This window comes from Malus domestica, chromosome 16 (genome assembly GCF_042453785.1).
Source record: "Malus domestica chromosome 16, GDT2T_hap1".
Taxonomy (NCBI): domain Eukaryota; kingdom Viridiplantae; phylum Streptophyta; class Magnoliopsida; order Rosales; family Rosaceae; genus Malus; species Malus domestica.
Window position 1 is genome coordinate 37,304,582 of NC_091676.1, and position 20,308 is coordinate 37,324,889.

At 38.6% G+C, this 20,308-nt stretch overlaps 1 protein-coding gene and 1 long non-coding RNA gene across 2 annotated transcripts; one reads left to right on the forward strand and one right to left on the reverse strand.

The window, feature by feature from the left end:
• Positions 1-631: 631 nt before the first annotated feature.
• Positions 632-6,858, reverse strand: LOC114822861 (MOB kinase activator-like 1B). The gene is made up of 7 exons (XM_070815858.1): positions 6,594-6,858; positions 6,019-6,067; positions 5,421-5,529; positions 4,503-4,596; positions 3,267-3,400; positions 3,008-3,171; positions 632-1,136 (listed from the first exon to the last, which is right to left on the reverse strand). The coding sequence occupies exons 1-7, from the start codon at positions 6,614-6,616 to the stop codon at positions 1,062-1,064; spliced, it is 648 nt and encodes a 215-aa protein (XP_070671959.1). The 5' UTR covers positions 6,617-6,858; the 3' UTR covers positions 632-1,061.
• Positions 6,859-13,383: 6,525 nt separating this feature from the next.
• Positions 13,384-15,321, forward strand: LOC139192643 (uncharacterized). Its single transcript, XR_011576876.1, has 3 exons — positions 13,384-13,614; positions 13,702-13,800; positions 14,492-15,321. It is a non-coding gene; the product is annotated as an uncharacterized lncRNA (long non-coding RNA).
• Positions 15,322-20,308: the final 4,987 nt, after the last annotated feature.

The following is a 20,308-nucleotide window of genomic DNA, read 5'->3' on the forward strand; positions in this document are numbered from 1 at the left end:
CAAACATATAGGTTAACCGAACAAGAAAATTCACAAATTATCATCTATTTATAATAATAAAACTAGGAAAAGCTTCAACATTAATCTATACTACTTATTAACAAAACCTCTTTGTCAATAAAAAAAAAAAAGAGTGAAAAGACAAAATTAACCTTGTCAACAAAACTAAAGAATAGCACCCAAAATAAAAGTTATGTGCAATATTGTAAATTAACCACAAAATAGTTTTATTGTTTTTCTTAAAGCCTCACAACCAGCAACCATATTAGTTGCCCTCATTTTCTAGTCCTTGTTTTTCTCCCAAATAAAATAAACTTTCAATGGCAAAATAATTATCCTGAAGCAGTTGCAAAGATATGAACCTCTGTAGTGACAAAAAAAATCATTTGAAGATTGTCACCAAGATGCTTTAGCGACCATTATATATTTTCTCTTTGTAAATTTATTTTCAAAATTTTAATAAGCACACGCATGCTAGAATTGCTAGTATATTATTGAGAGACTGTTTGTCAACCATTTTCTGAAAATATCATTCGTGTCCTTATTTTTTCTATTTGACCCTTAATTGCAATAAACATTTACATAATAAGGATACATTAGTACTTTAATTGAATATTTACAATCATTTAAATAAATTAAAATATTTCCTTAGTTGTATAGAATTGAAATTTAAGGAGCACATTGCTTCAAACAATTCATAATTTATTCCTGAATCTGTTTGAAACTAAATTTAACGAGCCACTAGCTTTTGACGTAAAACCAACAAATACAAATACAACACTCAATTTATGTTTCTATAAAGTAAAACCAGCTAGCTAAAACTTGAGCTGATCGACTTCAGCCATTTCCGCTTCAGCCTCTTGTACAAAGAGCAACTTCTGCCCGTTTTCTTTCCACACTATCTTAGATGGAAATAAATTAGCAGCCAATAAACATTTCCAGTCTAAGGCACACAGCATATGCACAAAAAGTATTTATAACACGCAACGTAGCAGGCTGTAAAGATGAGTAGAGATTATTTGACTCAAATATGCTTCCCTATTGGGATCTGCAAACCGTGTTCAATAAGGAACAACGATGGATTCTATAAGCTCTTGCAGCGGAGCTAGCTCCTTCTTGTCAATTAGCACGAATTCCTGCAAAAAAGAAAAAGAAAAAGAAAAAAGATGCAGTATAATGTAATCAGCCTACGGCTTTGCCAACAAGTATTGTCCATCAAGTAAGATAAAGCCATGACTCTTATGCATTAGTAATATCGTTCTCTCCTAACTATTATGTTCTTATGCCGGGAATATAATTTTTATCGGATACCAATAAAGCCATGACAGGTGTTTGGACAACTACATGTCTATGCACTTTTGATAAAATTGAATTGAATGTTTGAGCATCTCAATTTAATGAACCATACAAAGATGAATACAAGTGGGCTATTGGTACTTTTTCCCACTAGCATCATTTTTGGGAATACAATCAAACTGTACATAATCCATGTCTTCCTACCACATTTTTGGGGAATTACATCAAATCTAAGTTTCACAAAAGCAGACGTTTCAAACTGTATGACACTTTCCACCAGCTTTTCCCAAGAAATGGAAGCGTGACCAAGGTATGCTTACTAAAGCAGAAAATAAACGATGGCACTCTTACTCCTAAAGTCCCCAACACATCCAAAGTGAACGAGTTGAGGCCTATCTCCTGCTTCAATACACTACATAAAATCATTTCAAAGCTCATTGCTAAAGGAATCGAGGCTGTTCTTCCCGATACTACTAATCATGACTCATTACCAATCTGCATTTGTTGTTCGCACAAGTCCTACAAGCCATGATGTGATGGATCCAAGCTTACATTACCTCTAAGTTCTCCAATAGTCAATGGTGAATTACCTAGCAAGAGCAGGTTGTGCCAACTGTGAATTACAAAGGTTCTTTCACTTGTTCTCCAAAAGAATATCCTAGCTAACCATTCTTTCAAATTCTATTGGAAGTGCAGTAAGCTTAGAATCGCTCATATTTGATTTCTGATGACCTCATCATGCTCAGTCATAAGGATCTTCACTTGGCTTCAGATGCCCTTGATAATTTCCTTTCTCCCTCGATCTCAAGCCTAGGAAAATACAAATAACACATCTTTCTCTGGATTTCCAAAGCCAAATCACTCACCCCTATCAGGTACTTCGGGAGCTGAAGGACTAGCTCGCAGAGATTTATTTCCCATGTACGACATTTTTCGATTGCAACTGTGATAAGCAGTTTCTGTCTGCGTTCCAGTCTCCTAAAATGATTTGGAAGTCTAGTATTCCTTCTAAGGTTTGTGTTTTGGCTAGGATCATAGCTCACGGAAAAGCAAACACTTGCAATTCAATACAGAGAAGATCCAATATTTGGCTGTCTCCTAACTGGTGTATTTTGTGCAAAAGAGAGACGGAATCTGGAAGTAGCTTGTCCTTACATTTTGCATGTACATTGGGGTCTCTGGTAGTAGTTGGTTGAGGTTGCACAGGTTAGCTTGGGTTATTCCTCAGTTACAATTCAACGTTGTTTGTGAAAAGTCGCAGATTCCTTACAGGCTTCACCCTCTATACCCTGTAGAGAGAGTTTACTCACTATAAATTAATTACATCAGGAAGCTGCTGTAGTTTGAGAGTTGTGACTCTGATGTCAGAGGTGCATTTTGGTTTTATGCATTTTATCAAAACCTTAGTTGACCCCTTACCAACAGCTAGACCACAATCAAACCACTCCCACTCCCAACCCCACACCCCTTTCCACCAATCCTTTGTCCTGCTCACTCAATCCAAGAACAGATCCAAAAAGTTTAGGGCACGTGGATTGCCCCCAAAGGGGTGCCTAATTCAAGGGCCAATTTAAGTCAAAGCAAGACGATAATCAATTTCAGAATGTTATTGACGTCATCAACAAGATACAATGATTAATTAAACAAACGTACAACTAGATACTTTTCAAAAAGAAAAGAAAACAGTTATTGCAATAGTAAGAGTACTTACACAGGTAAATAGTATGAAATGCTTGAAGCAAGTATTTAAATGGGCCTCCTCCTTAAGGCTCACAATTTTCTGGAAATGAGAGTGATATATGTGGGCATATACACGGAACAATCTTTTGAATATCGTCTTCACAACCTCCCTGAAATTGGGGGGAAATGGTGCACCTGAAAGACAAAGAAAGTGAACAGACAATGAATTATATTAATTAAATGAACAACAAAATATGAAGAAAAGAAGATATCGTAATAAATAGTATTACCAAGCTTTTGGGGAAATATGGATTCATCATCAAGTTGAGATTCAATCCAGTCCATTAGATATTCAACATATTTTGGAGCCGAAACCTCAATAGGTTTCTTAATTAGTACACCATCGGCCCACCTATACTCATACCTGTAGAGTTTTAACAAACAAAAACGAAACATCATAATTAAAAACAGAAGCTGGATTAGAATAAAAGTTACTGTAGGCACAATTTGACCAGTCGTTAAAATTGTCCAAGCCATCGGGTAAAAAGAGAAATTGGGCGTACAGAATTTTTCTGAAGTTTTACATGAAAAACAGTGTAGTAAGTTGCTGACAGTATTTCAAAACTGATTTCATGTAATAGTATCTCTAGAGCTGGCAGGTCTTGGTTAGCAGACGAACCACATTCTGAATGACCAGAATGGTATATGAAATTATGCAAGTACTGGGTTGTGGGTGCTAAGAAAGGTATAAAATCCAAAAGAGAAAGGAGAAGTTGAGGCATGAAAGGTCCACATACTGTTTAAAAGAGGAGGTTGGTTTCCCATGAAGCACAGATGTTGGGACAGGGTGGTGCAAGGCGTAGAGATAGGTAGAAGCTTCATTTATCTTATCCTACCATGCACAGACACGGAGGTTTACCTCCGTATCCCGTATCTGACACACAGGGATACGGATACGCAACAGATATGTGTGGATACGTATCTGAGTCAACGGATACGTAGTTGACTGCCGGGATACCCGTATCTGACTGTTGAGATACGAGTATCCGACTTTCCGGTACGTTTGCCCCTTAAATTCAGAGGATAATCACAAAAAAAACCAAAGATAATTGTACTTAATCCAGATGGAATCGTGATAATTGACCAAAAATTTGAAACGATTCCGTGTATAAAATTTTGGATCTACCTTATCTAAATAATATTGATATTGAATACTTAATCCTTTTCATAGTAGTTTTGATTAATTGTGTTAAACATGTCAGTATTAGAGAGTCAAATTAATAGTTTATTTATAGTCTATCAATATGTGAACACCTACTAGCAAACGGAACCAATTGCTATTAATTTCAGGATTAAAAAATCTAGGTTTCTTAAACCCTTGTACTTAGTGTGTTTCCATGCTCCCCAGAGACTTTTGGTAGAAAGACAAGAAGCCAGTAACACATGGTAAAACCCCAAACAAAACTAATGATTTCAGGAAACAAATAGCAAAACGGTTTTAATAAAAAAAGATAACACTCCCATACTTGGGGCCTGCAGTCATTGTAGGACAATTCTCTGGAGTACAGAACTCTGTGAGGGTACCATACAACAAGTTGACCTGATTGAAGAAATCCACAGCTGAAATTAAAACACCGACAACAACATTTCAGAAATAGTGTACACAAAAGAGATTGAAGCAAATAAAAAATTGCTGGAAGAAGGTACTTGACTGTTGTAACGAAGTTTATTTTTCCTAAAAGACTTGAGAAAATGAAATTCACACAATTGTTGCCGCTTTTTCTTCTTCTTTTTTGTGTGTTTTTTACTCGTTTAGTCAAGGTGCGGGGACATGAGGAACACAAGATCAGATGTGAAGGAAGGAGCAAGAACATGTAAAATGGTCTTTGTACTTAGTTTTAGTTTTATCTATTCCTACTATTTTTATCCTCAACTCTCATTTTTCCTCAGTACCTCATTTCTCTCCTCTTTCCCTTCTTTAATTGGAAGAAACACAAAGGCAAGCCCTACAAATTTCTGGTTTTTGTCTGGAACACAGTAATATTATGAAGTAAAGTCACTCCCTTTCAACTGATTATTCTATACTTTTAAATTCTAGCTATTTTCTCACAATCCTTTCTACGAGAGACACATGAAAACATAAATATATTTTCAAATAATATTTCAAGTTGCATCCAAACAAAAGAAATTCGGAGGAAAGAGTCCCATTTTCATGTAAATCCTTTTACATAGAAACTTTTACTGTCTAAGACATCACACAACAAGCTAAACAGAGATTTTATGCAACCATATGTTCTTCCTTTGATAAGAAACAAAACTTTTAACCACGTATCAACCATTTAATGGACAAAACAAACTATAAATTGACAGTTTGTGATGTGTGTGTGTGTGTGTGTGTGTGTGAGAGAGAGAGAGAAAGAGAGAGAGAGAGAGAGAGATAGAACTGTTGACAGCAAGCCATTCATTTAAATCTTCTCCAGTTGGAAGTTTTACTGCCTCTCTTAGGTTGCCGCTACCAAGTGTAGCATCAATATGCTTTCTAAGCTGAGCACCCTGCATCAAGAGAAAAAAAAAATAACGACTTCAGTTATACCTATATGAATGTAGTATAAAATCAGTTACTTTCACTTTGCATCTTTAAATTATAACTTCATGAATGTTAATTTCTGATTCAAGTCAGGTTTAAACATGCTCCTTTCTTGTTCCAAATTGTCCATATTATCATTTAAGAGATTTAAACTCACAGGTACAGGTTTAAACCATAAAAGTTTCAAAGTTTTAAATCCCACATCATGAGGTTAAACACTAGGAGAAGATACGCGTAGTAGCTAAATGCAAGGACAAAAATATATTCAATTTCTAAGTAAGGAGAATCAGATGAGAAAATAAGAAAATTAGGTTTACAACTTATGCCCATATAATATGGGTATAAACGGCTACAAAAACTCAATAAAACTTTTGTATATTGGAAGAACAATGAACCAGTATATATTAGATACATAAATAAACTCAGGGAGAACAAGTTAATTAAAGGCGAACAACCTTGCTCCCTGAAGGTGCACTTTTTTTCGGGCGGAATGTCCTCTGGTTTCTGCACCATTAGCAAACTTCAGTTTTACAAAATTGATAGTGACTAAAATCATAATGTACTAAACAACTAAGAAGCAAATAAAATTGCATTTATGTACGTGCACATACTAACACAGGAAAATAACAAGCACAATATTTATGAAGAGGAAACACGAGGAATACAAGAAGCATGAACAAGTAATGATAAAGGCAAGTAAAACAACATAAGAAACAGAAAAACCAAAGAAAAAACCTAAACTCCCCCTCCGATCAAGAAAATCACAAAATGTTCTGACAGAGAAGCCCCGACAGAAGCAAATAGTCTAACCGGCAGGAAAAAAATCCAAAAGAAGACATCAAATCACAAATTTCATAGATCAAGTGACAGGGACTCCAGCATAACACATCGGCCATCAACTGATCAGAAAATCAAAATAACGAAACAAAAACTTCCATCAAAAGATTCAGAACCAAATAACACCAGAAATGAAACGGGCATAGAAGAAAGCTCCATTCTTGGGGTTGGGGGATGAAAAGTTTGAACTTGCCTGCCCAGACCGAAGAGACTCATAGCTTGAAAGAGAGAGAGAGAGAGAGAGAAGGAAGAGGGGTTTGCGTATTGTCAATTTCTTCGCCTTTCTTTCAGATGCGATCGGGTTGATTAAAGAACAGGCCCTTACTTTTTTTTTTGTAAACTCGAAAGAAACAAACAAAAAAAGTTCTGTTTCTCCTCTACTTTAATCTAATATTTTAAACTTAAAAACAATTTTCAAGTTCTAGGTCTTAAAAATTTGTTTGTTAGGATTATTTTCAAAAACTGAACTCAAAACTAATTCAAAAATATAATCTATTATCTAAAAACATAAAAAATGAGTTTTTAAACTTAAACTCACTCGTTTCTTTTCTCTTCATCATCCTCTCTTACTCCAAATTTATCTCTATTTTTCTTCTTTCTCTCCTTTTTTTTGTTTTTTTTTTTTACTTTTTTCGTTTCTCCTTCCACTCTCTTCATTCTCTCGTTATTTATCTTAATCATCTTCCTCTCTATCTCGTCTGATCCTCCTCTTTTTTCTCTTTCCTTCAATCATCTCTTACTTTTTTTCCTCCTTTCTCCTTTTTCCCTATTTTTTGATCTCTTTGTCTAGTTTAAGTCGTACTTTGACCTTTGACCAGTTGACTTTGACTGTTGATGCGGTCAACGGTCAACGTTGACTCGGTCAACTATCAGAGTTTGACTAAATGTACTCCTTTATGTGAATAGGTGCAATTATTAATGGTGATTCCGTTATACCTTTTTGGTACAGCTTTGCACCATCGGTGTACGATGAGTGGACCCCTTCAAAAGCATGTTTTAATAATACAAATGCATACATGAAAAACATGATTTAATACATATGTTTTATAAAGTATTTTATGAGATAATATGCTTACTGAGGCTAGATTGAATTATTACTATTTTTCCTATAACCCATGTTCTTATTTTCCTATAACCCATGTTCTTATAGAATACCTGATGGATGACGATATGATATTTAGAACATGTTTAGAACACCTCTTTATAGTATAGATGATGGATGACTTTATACTATGAAGTTTTTTTTCAATATTGATATGTTCAATGGTTTTGTACTTACCTAGTGGTCCTTTCCACTACGGGACGTAGGGATAGATTTCGGTCCGTCCCGGGCGACGGTTTGGTGTTGGCATAGGGCCTGGAGGGTGTTTCCTCTGGCATTTAAGACCAGGGACGGGGAGCCGGCAAGGGGCCTGTAGTGTATTTTTCTCTGACTGTCTGCTCAGAGACAAGGAGCCGGCATAGGGCTTGGGAGTTATTGAACAATTCACTAGTGATTATTATATATACAAGTTATGATTTGAGATACTTCACATCATGTTAGGTTTCGGAAAACCTATGTTTTACATTATATATATGTTTTCATAAGCCTAGGGGTTAATATGTTGATAATTGTTTTATTATATTTATATCAATTGGTCCACTCATGTTTGTTTTGCGCCCCCTTCAGGATCTACAAACGAGGATTACAATTTAAGCTATGAGGCCTTTCCCTACCAGTGATCCAGTGCTATATTTCCTCTGTTTCAATATCTATTGTAATATAGCACATCTCTATCTTGAATTCTATTTGTACTCTGTAATAGACGTAAGCTCTGAACTGATGTTATGATCCTAATTTTATTAATTAGAAGTTGAAGTTTAGTATTATGTTGCTAGTTCCTTCTGCCTGTTTTAGCTTATTTATGAGCTTTTACTTAAATTAAATGGCTTTCGTTACCCTTCGGGTGTCGGCCAGCACGTGACCATCCCGATGTCCCGAGGACATCGGGATCGAGGCGTGTCAGATTGGTATCAGAGCATGATTCTTTCAGAGCATACTTAGGATTCTTTTCCACCATTTGGTAATTATAATTCTCTTTATATCCTTAATTTCCTGTTGTTCTAAATCTTTCTTGTTTCTTATCAGAATTATGGATCCCGCTGGTAGGAATGTACCTCGTCGAGCTCGTTCTGGTATAGGGGGAGGAATTGAGCAATTGGCTAATGTTTTACGAAATGCCTTTACTAATAGATCATCAAATCGCACCTATATTGAGATTGCTACCAGTCATGGTATTCCGGAACTTTGGGTAGTGGGAGCTTGTCCGGAGGCTGAAGAATGGTTGGAGCAGGTGGAAGACACTCTGGAAGGTATGAGATGTCCACCAGGTGATTGGGCAGAGACTGTTGGTTATTTTCTTAAGGGACCTGCAAAGATTTGGTGGAAAAGAGTGAAGCATGCTCTTCCACCAAGTACTTCGATGACTTGGACAGCATTCCAGAAAGTTTTCAGTGCACATTTTCTGAGTCCCAGTTATCAGTTGAGGATGAGACAGCAATTCCTGGAGTTTCGTCAAGGCGATCTGAGTATCACAGAGGTGGATAATACTTTTCGACGCCTGTCGAGACATCATGCAGGGACTTATGATAACTCGAGTGAGAACATGGTTCAGTTACTGATCGACGTCTGTCGAGACATCATGCAGGGACATCATGCAGGGACTTATGAACGAGTGGCAGCCATAAGGCATAGAAGTTATGAGGAGATGATTGAGACTTGTTTAAGGATTGAGCAATCTAGGTGGGAGACTCATAACCAGTAGCAGGCACAGTATCAGGAACAACCTCGGAACCAGAACCAGAGGGGTCGTGGTTTTCGATCTCGGAGTGTGAGGGAATCTGGTAGCTCCTCTAATTTTGTTGGCCCTAGACACTCTCATTCCTTCAAACGTCAAGGTCAGGGTTCAAGTTCTTCTAGCAAGGGTTCAAGCAATGAATCTGGAAGGCGATCTTTCAGTCACTTCAGATCGCAGATTATGTGTCACAGGTGTGGAGGCACAGGGCATATTGCCAGAGTTTTCCCTTCTAGACAGCCTCCTGAGAGTTATGCATCTATGCCGAGTTATGGTGGATGGAGTAATCCGAGTTCTAGCTATGGCGGCAATTACACTCAAAGTTATGGCGGCAATTACACTCAAAATACCCAATTTTCCACTCAGAGACAGCCGCAACAGTTTGGTGCAGCTTCGAGTAGCCGCTCTCAGGGGAATCGAGCAGGCCGTAATAATCAAGGTTTCAGGGCTCGTGGTAACTGTAACAGTGGGGTAGGACGTTAGTTTCATGGACGTATCAACGCCATGACACAGCAGGGGGCTGAGCAGGATCCTCAAGTTATTACCGGTATATTACTTATTTGTGGTAATTGGGCGAGGGTTCTAATTGATCCGGGTGCTACTTTTTCATATATGTCTTCATTTTTTGCACCGAATTTAAATGCACCACCAACACCTCTTGGGTATGATATGCTTGTGCAAATGCCGCAATGAGATCTGTTCTGTGCTCAGTGGGAGTATAAAAGTTTCCCAGTAATAGTGGAAGGGGAAATGATGGAGGCTAATCTGGTCCCTTTCATTTGGCGAAGTTCAATGTTATTTTGGGGATGGATTGGTTATCCATGCATCGTGCTTATGTCGCATGTTGGGAGAAATCTGTGACGTTCAATCAGCCTGGACGATTGTCGATCACATTTCAGGGTGAGCGACGAATCCTTCCTAGTAGTATTATTTTCGCTATTCAAGCAACTAAATTGTTGAGTATGGGATGTGTAGGATTCTTAGCCCATGTAGTGACGAGGGATAAATCTTCGTTGCGTCCTAAAGATGTACCAGTGGTGAAGCAATTCATCGATGTTTTTCCGAATGGCTTACCAAGGTTACCGCTTGCGAGGGAAATTGAATTTACCATCGATTTACTTCCAGGAACAGACCCTATCTCTTTAGCACCTTATCGAATGGCACCAGTGGAATTGAGGGAATTGAAGGTTCAACTTCAGGAGTTAGTGGATAAGGGTTACATCCAACCCAGCATGTCTTCCTAGGGTGCTCCTGTTTTGTTTGTTAAAAAGAAGGATGGATCGATGAGACTTCGCATCGACTATCGGTAGCTAAACCGAGTGATGGTGAAGAATCGTTATTCTCTACCTCGGATCGATGACCTGTTTGACCAGCTGAAGCGTGCTCAGGTGTTCTCTAAGATCGATCTTCGCTCAGGTTATCATCAGCTGTTAATTTGGGAGGAAGATGTACCGAAGACTGCATTCTGCACTAGGTACAGACACTTTGAATTTCGTGTCATGCCTTTCGGATTGACGAATGCACCTGCAGCTTTTATGGATTTGATGAATAGAGTTTTCAGACCGTATCTGGACCGGTCTGTGACTGTGTTCATCGATGATATTCTGATCTTTTCCAAAAGTTTTAACGAGCACAAGAAGCATTTAAGGTTGTTGCTGGAAAGGTTGAGAAGTGAGCAACTGTATGCTAAGTTTAGCAAGTGTCAATTCTGGCTAAACCAAATTAGCTTTCTCGGTCATGTAGTATCTGCTGAGGGGATTAGTGTGGATCCTCAGAAGGTGTCGGTAATAACTACGTGGGAGCAACTAAGGAATGTTACAGAAGTGAGGAGTTTTCTAGGTGTGGCTGGTTATTACCGAAGATTTGTTCAAGGTTTCTCAGCCATTGCCTTACCTTTGAATAAGTTGACTTGGAAGGAAGTTGAGTTTAAGTGGGATGAAGATTATGAGCAGAGTTTTAGGAGCTGAAGCGATGTCTTACTCAAGCTCCCGTTCTTACTCTTCCAGATGATAGCGGTGAGTTTGATATCTACACGGATGCATCTCTATCAAGTTTGGGTTGTGTACTGATGCAGCATGATAAAGTCATTGCTTATGCTTCCAGACAACTCAAAATCCATGAGAAAAACTATCCCACTCATGATTTGGAACTTAGTGTAGTAGTGTTTGCTCTGAAGATTTAGAGACATTATTTATACGGTGAGAAGTGTAAAATCTTTATTGATCATAAGAGCCTCAAGTATATCTTTACGCAGAGAAGATGGATGGAACTTATCACTAATTATAACTGCACGATCGAGTATCATCCCAGACATGCCAATGTAGTGGCGGATGCCCTTAGTCGGAAATATCACGGACAGCTTGCATCTTTTCAAGCTATTCATGTTCCGCTACTATTTTCTCTTTGAGAAACAACGTTGTCGATGAGACCGGGTGAGCAGGGAGCTTGGTTGGCAAATTTCCAGGTTAGACCTGTTTTGGTGGATATGGTCATAGAAGCCCAGGAGCTTGATCAGGAGAGTGTCGACATTAAGATTTCGGTGGAAAATGGAGAAGAGAAGCATTTTATTATTCGAAATGATGGAGCCTTGATATGGGAAAACAGATTGTATGTTCCTCATGATAACGAAGCAGTGAAAAGGGCAATTCTGGATGAAGCACACCTGTCAGCATATGCCATGCATTCTGGAAGCACTAAACTATATCGCAGTATCTGTCCATTCTATTATTGGTTAAGAATGAAGCGGGATGTGGCGGATTATGTGAGTAGATGCATCATTTGTCAACAGGTGAAGGCTGAGAGGCAAAGACCTAGAGAATTGATACAGAATCTTTCGATACCAGTGTGGAAATGGGAAGACATCACCATGGATTTCATGTATGGTCTGCCGAGGACATGGTCGAAATTGGACGGTATTTGGGTAATTGTTGATTGACTAACTAAGACCGCTCACTTTTTGCCTGTTTAACAGACCTATTCACTGGAGAAATTATCGAAGTTGTTTATCGATAATATTGTTAGACTTCACGGTGTACCTGTCTCCATTGTTTTAGACAGAGATCCCAGATTTACTTCCAAATTTTGGAAAGCTTTTAATACTGCCATGGGTACTCAGTTGTTGTTCAGTACTGCTTATCATCCACAGACTGACGGTCAATCTGAGAGGACAATTCAGACATTGGAGGACATGTTGAGAGTGTCTGTTCTCCAGTGGAAGGGTAGTTGCGATACTTATCTGCCGTTGGTTGAGTTTGCATACAACAACAACTACCATTCGAGTATTGGTGTGGCACCTTATGAAGCTTTGTATGGGAGAGTGTGTCGAACGCCGTTGTGTTGGGCAGAGGTCGGCGAGCTAGTATTGTTGGGACCAGAGATTTTAGACACTACCAATGAGAACATCCAGCTGATAAAGAGAAACCTCAAGGCAGCTTAAGACCGACAAAAAAGCATTGCGGACAAACATTCCAAGGATCGAGAGTATAAGGTTGGCGACTATGTTTTCTTGAAGTTGTCTTTCTGGAAGGGTGTTGTTTGTTTTTGTAAGCGAGGAAAGTTGAGTCTTCGATACGTTGGTCCTTATCAGATTACGGAGAGAATTGGTGCAGTTGCCTATAGATTGGAGTTGCCACTAGAGTTGTCTCTGATTCACAATGTTTTCCATGTTTCTATGCTTCAAAAATATGTATCAGATTCCTCTCATATCATTCAGCTAGAGCCGCTAGAAGTAAGTCAGGATGTTAGCTATGTCGAAAAACCAGTGGCTATTCTTGATCGACAGGATAAAGTGTTGAGGAACAAAGTTATCTCGTTGGTGAATGTGCTATGGAGGAACCACGTTGTTGAGGAAGCGGTGTGGGAAACGGAAGATCTGATGAGGAGTCAGTATCCGTATTTATTTGCTTAAGGTTATAATTTCGGGGACGAAATTTTTTATAAGGGGGTAGATTGTAACACCCACCCCCTAGTTATAAAAATATATGTATGTAATTATCCCCTCAACATTTTAAATCTAGCATTTTGGTCCTTTTTGGACTACCCAATCAGAAATTTAACATTGGATTCCTTTTTTTCTAAATCTGCCGCGTGGCAGCACCCCCTTCACTCCCCCCACTTCTCTCTCTATCCCTCCCCCCCGTGAACCCTCATTCTTCTTCTTCTTTTCTGTCTTTCCCGTCTCTCTCCCTCTCAGCTCTCTCTCATATCTCTCTTCTTTACACCGCAAACACACCCACGCACAGAGGCACACGAGTGCTCGAGGAAGATACCCATCACCATCATCAAGCTCGTCCTGCTCTCTCTCTCTCCCTATTTTCTCGTGCTGCGAACCCAGAAAACCCATAAAGGAACTCCGGCAAATTTTTCTAATTTCCCAGTTAGGTAAGCCTTAAATCTTCCCTTTTTCATCCTAGAATCTTGTGGGTTGTGGTTTAATTGGTTTTATTTCGTGATATTGGGAGGTTTTAGGACGAAATCGAATGCGGGTGTAGGCACACCCATTTCCGGCGAACCGAGGGTGTCAGATGAGTTTCCGGCCATCTCCAGCCATTCCACGACGAAATGAAGGTATAAAAATACTCCCCTTGTCTTGCTCTTTGTTTTGGTACCTAGATTGGAGTCTAGGGTGGTGTTTTGAGGCCGGCCGGAGCTGTTGAAGCTCCGGCGTTCTTCTCCGTCAACGCCATGGCCTTCCAGGCCGGTTCCAAGTCAAGCGAGCCTTAGGCCCGTGGGGAGTCAAACCCAAAATCCTAACCCAATTTCCTTTTAATTGTTTTTATTTAATTAATTAGTTTAGGACCCAAAAGCTTTTCGGGTCATTATGTTTAGGGTCGTAGCCCATTAGTCAACCCAAAACCTTTTTAAGGTTTTATTTAAATTCTATTTTAGGATTAAGGCCTTAGGGCCAATTAGAAAGTTGGGCTTTCAGCCCTTTCCCAAAACCAATTAACCTTAGACCAACCCAAAACCCTTAAGGCCCATTCGACCAAACCCAATCCAAGCCCAAGTCAGACTTTGACCTCTGACCAGTTGACTTTGACTATTGACGTGGTAAACGGTCAACGTTGACTCGGTCAACTATCAGAGTTGACTTTGACTTTGACCAGTCAATGTTGACTTTTTGAGTTGACTTTTCGGGGTTTCGTTCAAGACGTCTCCTAGGCTAATTTCGACGTCCTGGACCAGTTTTTTAAGTCCGTATTTCCAAATTCAATCGTTTGAATAGAGTTTGACTAAAGGTACTTCTTTATGTGAATAGGTACAATTATTAACGGTGATTCCGTTATACCTTTTTAGTACAGCTTTGCACCATCAGTGTACGGTGAGTGGACCCCTTTAAAAGCATGTTTTAATAATAGAAATGCATACATGAAAAGCATGATTTGATACCTATGTTTTATAAAGTACTTTATGATATAATATGCTTTCTGAGGCTAGATTGAATTATTACTATTTTTCCTATAACCCATGTTCTTATAGAATATCTTATGGATGACGATGATATTTAGAACTTGTTTAGAAAACCTCTTTATAGTATAGATGATGGATGACTTTATACTATGAAGTTGTTTTTCAATATTGATATGTTCAATGGTTTTGTACTTACCTAGTGGGCATTTCCGCTACGGGACGTAGGGATAGATTCCGGTCCGTCCCAGGCGACGATTTGGTGTTGGTATAGGGCCTGGAGGGTGTTTCCTCTGGCATTTAAGACCAGGGACGGGGAGCCGGCAAGGGGCCTGTAGTGTATTTTCCTCTGACTGTCTACTCAGAGACGGGGAGCCGGCATGGGGCCATGGGGTTATCGGACAATTCACTAGTGACTATTATATATACAAGTTATGATTTGAGATACTGCACATCATGTTAGGTTTCGGAAAACCTATGTTTTACATTATATATATATTTTCATAAGCTTGGGGGTTAATATGTTGATAACTGTTTTATTGTATTTATATCAATTGGTCCACTCATGTTTGTTTTGCGTCCCCTTCAAGACCTACAAACGAGGATTACGATTTAAGCTACGAGGTCTTTCCCTATAAGTGATCCAATGCTATATTTCCCCTGCTTCGATATCTATTGTAATATATCACATCTCTATCTTGAATTCTATTTGTACTCTATAATAGACGTATGCTCTGAACTGATGTTATGATCCTAATTTTATTAATTAGACGTTGAAGTTTAGTATTATGTTGCTAGTTCTTTCTGCCTGTTTTAGCTTATTTATGAGCTTTTACTTAAATTAAATGGCTTTCGTCACCCTTCGGGTGTCGCCCAACACGTGACCATCCTGATGTCCCGAGGACATCCGGATCGGGGAGTGTCACTTAAAGTTGTTAACCTCAGCATCAAACTCTAATTTAGAAGAAATACCAAGAGAAAAGAAGAGAAACGAGAAGAAAACTTCTGGAATAACATAAAAAATGATAACCAATAACCCAAACTTCCAATGGTAAAAAAAAATTAGAAGAACCTTTTTTATATTTATAATGGCTCTTTTAGAAAACGACACAGTTTAGAATGTTTTTTTTTTAATTAAAAACCCCTAAAACTTGCTAATAGTTTATGATTTTTTACGTAATATTAATTGAATGGTGAATTGAACTCAATGGTTTGAATCTCAAGCTCTCATACCACGCGTAAGGTTAACTATAAACAAAATCCAAAGAACATAGGTTCAACAAATTGAATCACAATTCACAAAGAACAATTAGCATGAAAAACTATGAACCAAGAACTGCAGAATTTGAACTTGATGATGAAGCCATTGTAGCTTCCTGAACTCAAAACCTTTTCCTTTTTAACAAGAAACAATAATTTTTCCAATCAATAATACTTGGAACAATAATGTACCAAGAGCTTGCAAGAGCAATGGCTTAAGCCTTATAAAATATTCCTATATATAATTATCACTTAGAATGAGTTTAGGATCTACACTATACAATGAATACTAAATTAAGAGTCTAAATGAGTTCCACCACCAATTTTTTTTATCTTTTGTTTTTTTTGGACAAGGGACAACTAAATTCATTGAATGAGAAGGGCCCCATACAAATACAACAAACTAGCCCAATAAAGGGGGATATCCAAAGCTCATTTAGCAAAAAGCAGACATAACAAAAACCTAGAGCCGCAACCAGCAAAGGTTGATCGATGCTATCACTTCGCTAGCGACCACAAAGGTTGTAACGACTTGTCCCCAATTATTATGATTTTTTATATTTTAATACGAGAATTTAAGAAAAACCCGCTTCGAGGTAAAATCATTGACTTTTGTTGACTGCCTTGTTGTGTCACGTAAACCCACTTCCTTGGCGTACACCTGTAGGACTCGTCGCTACAAACGCATGGGTGCGAGCGAAATTGAATTTGCAACTAAAACGAAAAAAATTCAGAAATCGGAAAGATAGGGGCATTTTGGCTGACACGTGTCGAAATCCCTACCCATTTCTGGGGTGTTCCTTTCCCATCTCCCGTGACTTCTTTCTTTAGAATTCTCTCTATCTCTCTCTCTCTCTCTCTCTATTTCTCTCAGCTCTCTCTCTCTCTCGACAACACTCTCCTTCCATGACTCTCCCCTCAACTCTCATCTCTTCCCTCTCAACTCACCCTTTTCTCTCAACTATCTCCCTCTCTTTCTTTGTAAATAGACACACCACCACCCCTCACCGTACTACGGTGAGCCCCACAACACTATCATAACTCATCATTCACTCTGTCGAACCATTGCGCCAACCATCATCTCATCATTTCCTTCGAGGTAAAAATGTTGACTTTTGTTGACCGCCTTGTCGTGTCACGTAAAACCCGCTTCCTTGGCGTACATTTGAAAGACTCGTCGTTGCGAACACGTGAGCACAAGCGAAGTTGAATTTGGAGCTAAAACGAAGAAGTTTCGGGAAACAAAACGATAGGGGCATTTTGGTTATTTTACCATTGGAGATATTTCTATATTTGGGACTTCTCCTTTGCTGACACATGTTGAAATCCCTCCCCATTTCTAGGGTGTTCTTTTCCCCTCTCCTGTGACTTCTCTCTCTAGAATTCTCTCTCTCTATTTCTATTAGTTCTCTTCCTCTCTTGACTACACTCTCCCTCCACGACTCCCCCCTCATATATCATCTTTTCCCTCTCAGCTCACCCTTCTTTCTCAACTATCTCCCTCTCTTTCTTTGTAAACAGACACACCACCACCACCCCTCACCATACCATAACAAGCCCCACGACACTATCACTACTCATCATTCACTCTGGCAAACCATTATGCAAACCATCATCTCGTCATTTCCTTCGCCGGTAAATAAGAAAAAAAAAGAATGAACCTCCGATCTCGAACCCAAGCAGTGGAAACCCGAGCCTAACCTTGGAGAGTTTATTTTGTCCCATCGGATTTCTGGGTTTTCCAACTAAGGTAAGCTCGGGGTACTCATAATTCCTTCCTTTTGAAATTGTGGTTTGATTCTTGGTTCTATTTGGTTGATTTGGTGGTGATGGGTACATAAATTGACTTGGAAAAGCTGTTTCCCAGATTCCGACGATTGGACCAATAGTCGCAGACGTTTTTCAGGCCATCTTCCGGCCACAGTCGTGAGTCAAAGTGGTATGACTCGAATCTCCATCCTCGTAGCTTTATTTTGGTACTTAAATGGTGAAATTTGGATGAGAATCGAAGCCAAATGGATTCGAGGAATTTTCCGGCTGAAATCCGACCTTCTTCTTCATTGGGTCCAATGACCTATGAACCTAATCGGGTCGACTCGACCCTCAATCCTAAAACCAGCCCAACCAAATTATTGGGCTAAGTCCAATATCCCGACAACACTAATCTTTTCAAACGCATAAGTGATCATTCCGGATCTTCATGAGGAAGATTGAATTCCATTTAAGTCTATTCTAAAGTAGGTTACTAGTAAATTCCTTTTTCTGACCTTAGGACATTTCAATTGTCACTAGTTCCCAGAATTCCTTTTGATGTTGTACTTGTCATTTTGATGAGCATAGGCACAGGTGTACGAGTTGTTATTGATAGGAGCATATTTATGCGACTTAGTTGGCTTGTTCTTGTGCATTTATGTCGTGTTTCCTTAGTTATTTTAATGTTTAAAGTCATTTTCGTGTGTTTTCAGATTTTATGGACAAAGTAGGCAAGAAGATGCATTTTTGAGCATTTTGGAGCAAAATGGGGCTTGGAATGGATAGCAAATGCATGGGCCAAAGTGGATGGACGAATTTGAGAACTAAAGAGGCCAAGAATATGAAGAATTATGGTCCAAAAGATGAAGAAAACAGCCCAAAAATCTGTCACCCCAACTTGCATTCCTTGCCATGCAAACCACATAGAATTCCCTTTGGATTCCCATGCCATGCTTGATCACTCTTGTCCCCTACATAATTTCTGATTTCATGCTTCAATTCATTTAATTATTACACTCAATTGCTTGATACCTCTTGTTCCCTTCACTCATTAGATTTTAGACAACATTTACATCCATTACATGCACCAATTGATGCTCCATCATTCACATTTGGAATCCAATGCCATGTGCAACACATGTTGTTGCACCTTTGACCCATTTGTTGACACATTTCACCTCCCTTTCCATCTCTATGCAATGTACACAATCATTCATGCTCCCTAGCTACAACACCACTCCATTTTACCCTTCACACTTTGCATCATTACTTCATTTTCACCCTTGGACCATTGCACACCACACACACAAATTGCCATGCATTTCATCCTTAACCTAACCTGATTTTCTAAGGTTTTTGGGGCCTATAAATACATGTTTACACCCCTTGGCCAAAGGACAATCCCCCATATTCATCATTTTATCACAACAATTCGTCCATACACACCCTAGGAAGCAAAACACCCCAAAAACACCATTCTAGTGCCTAGAAAACATAACAGCCACTCCACCTTCTTCCACCCTCTTTGCCTAGTTCTCCACCACCCTCCAACCATCAAACACTCCTCCACACTCACCCTAAACCCTTCCATACCATTCCCCATCCATTCTACATCATAAAACTACCCAAAATCTGTCCATAACCCAATCTGCCGCAAGCAAGGGAAATGAGGAATCTTGGATGCACTTGCTACCAAGTTGGAGCATTTTAGGTGTTTTCTTTCCTTTGATTTTAATGTCTAATTTTATGTATCTTTGCTTTGTGAGTATGAGGAACTAAACCCCTCTTAGTTAGGGGGTGATTCGAAACTATGTTCATACTTGCAATATGATTTGATTACATCCAGTTGTGATTCATAAGTTGTGAATTCAATTTACTTATCCATTCATATAAAAACTAATTTGTGTATGTTGGTTAAGAGTGCACGCTTAATTTTCATGCATGAATTTGACGCTAGAATATAAGGGAGTTTCACCTAATCGTTATAAACTTATATTCACAAGTAGTGAAGGTTGCTAGTCACAATCACGTTAAGTAAACTCTTGGCATAAGTTTCATGCAAATCATAGTAACGAGTGTCTCGTCAATGCTTATGTTTTTCATAGAACTTAATGATTCTTGCTTGTATCTCTATTATGCAATTCATGTAGGGAACTTGTAGGGAATGTTTTGGGTTGTCGTATGCAATCATCCAACCTAATAACTTGTGGAAAAAACTGAGGGTTAATTAGTGCAATTCACGGTTAATTTGGGGCGTTGAGTATTCATAGCTTATCGAAAAGCAACTGGAAATCGTTTTGTATGCAAGTGTGACATATGTGGAGAAGAACCTCCTAGCTAATCTTCCATCCATAAGTTTCATTCAAATTCACTTACAATCTGTTTTGTTTTACAAAGTTTGTTTTGTTTTCAAATTCATTAAAACCAAAATCCCCCTTTTACTTTATTGTTTCAAAGTGTTTAATTTCTGTTTTGGTTGTGTGTTAGAGTGTTTTGATTCACCCAAATTTGTCTAAGAATTTGTTTACTTTCTTCTTGTCTTAATTTAATTATTTTCGTCGAAAATCAACCCCATCTTATTTCTTTGAGTCATATTAATTAGAACTTGTCTTAGATTATGTTTTTAAGTGTTTTAGTTCATTAGAAAACCAAAATT

What these genes read in the sequence shown, in the direction of transcription:
- LOC114822861 (XM_070815858.1), bottom strand. Translation starts at nt 6,616, where the DNA reads ATGAGTCTCTTCGGTCTGGGCAG. An exon ending in TGAATGGCTTGCTGTCAACA is followed by an intron (nt 4,597 to 5,420) that starts GTTCTATCTCTC and finishes TTTTAATTTCAG; the next exon opens with CTGTGGATTTCTTCAATCAG. An exon ending in ACAATGACTGCAGGCCCCAA is followed by an intron (nt 3,401 to 4,502) that starts GTATGGGAGTGT and finishes AAAACTCTACAG; the next exon opens with GTATGAGTATAGGTGGGCCG.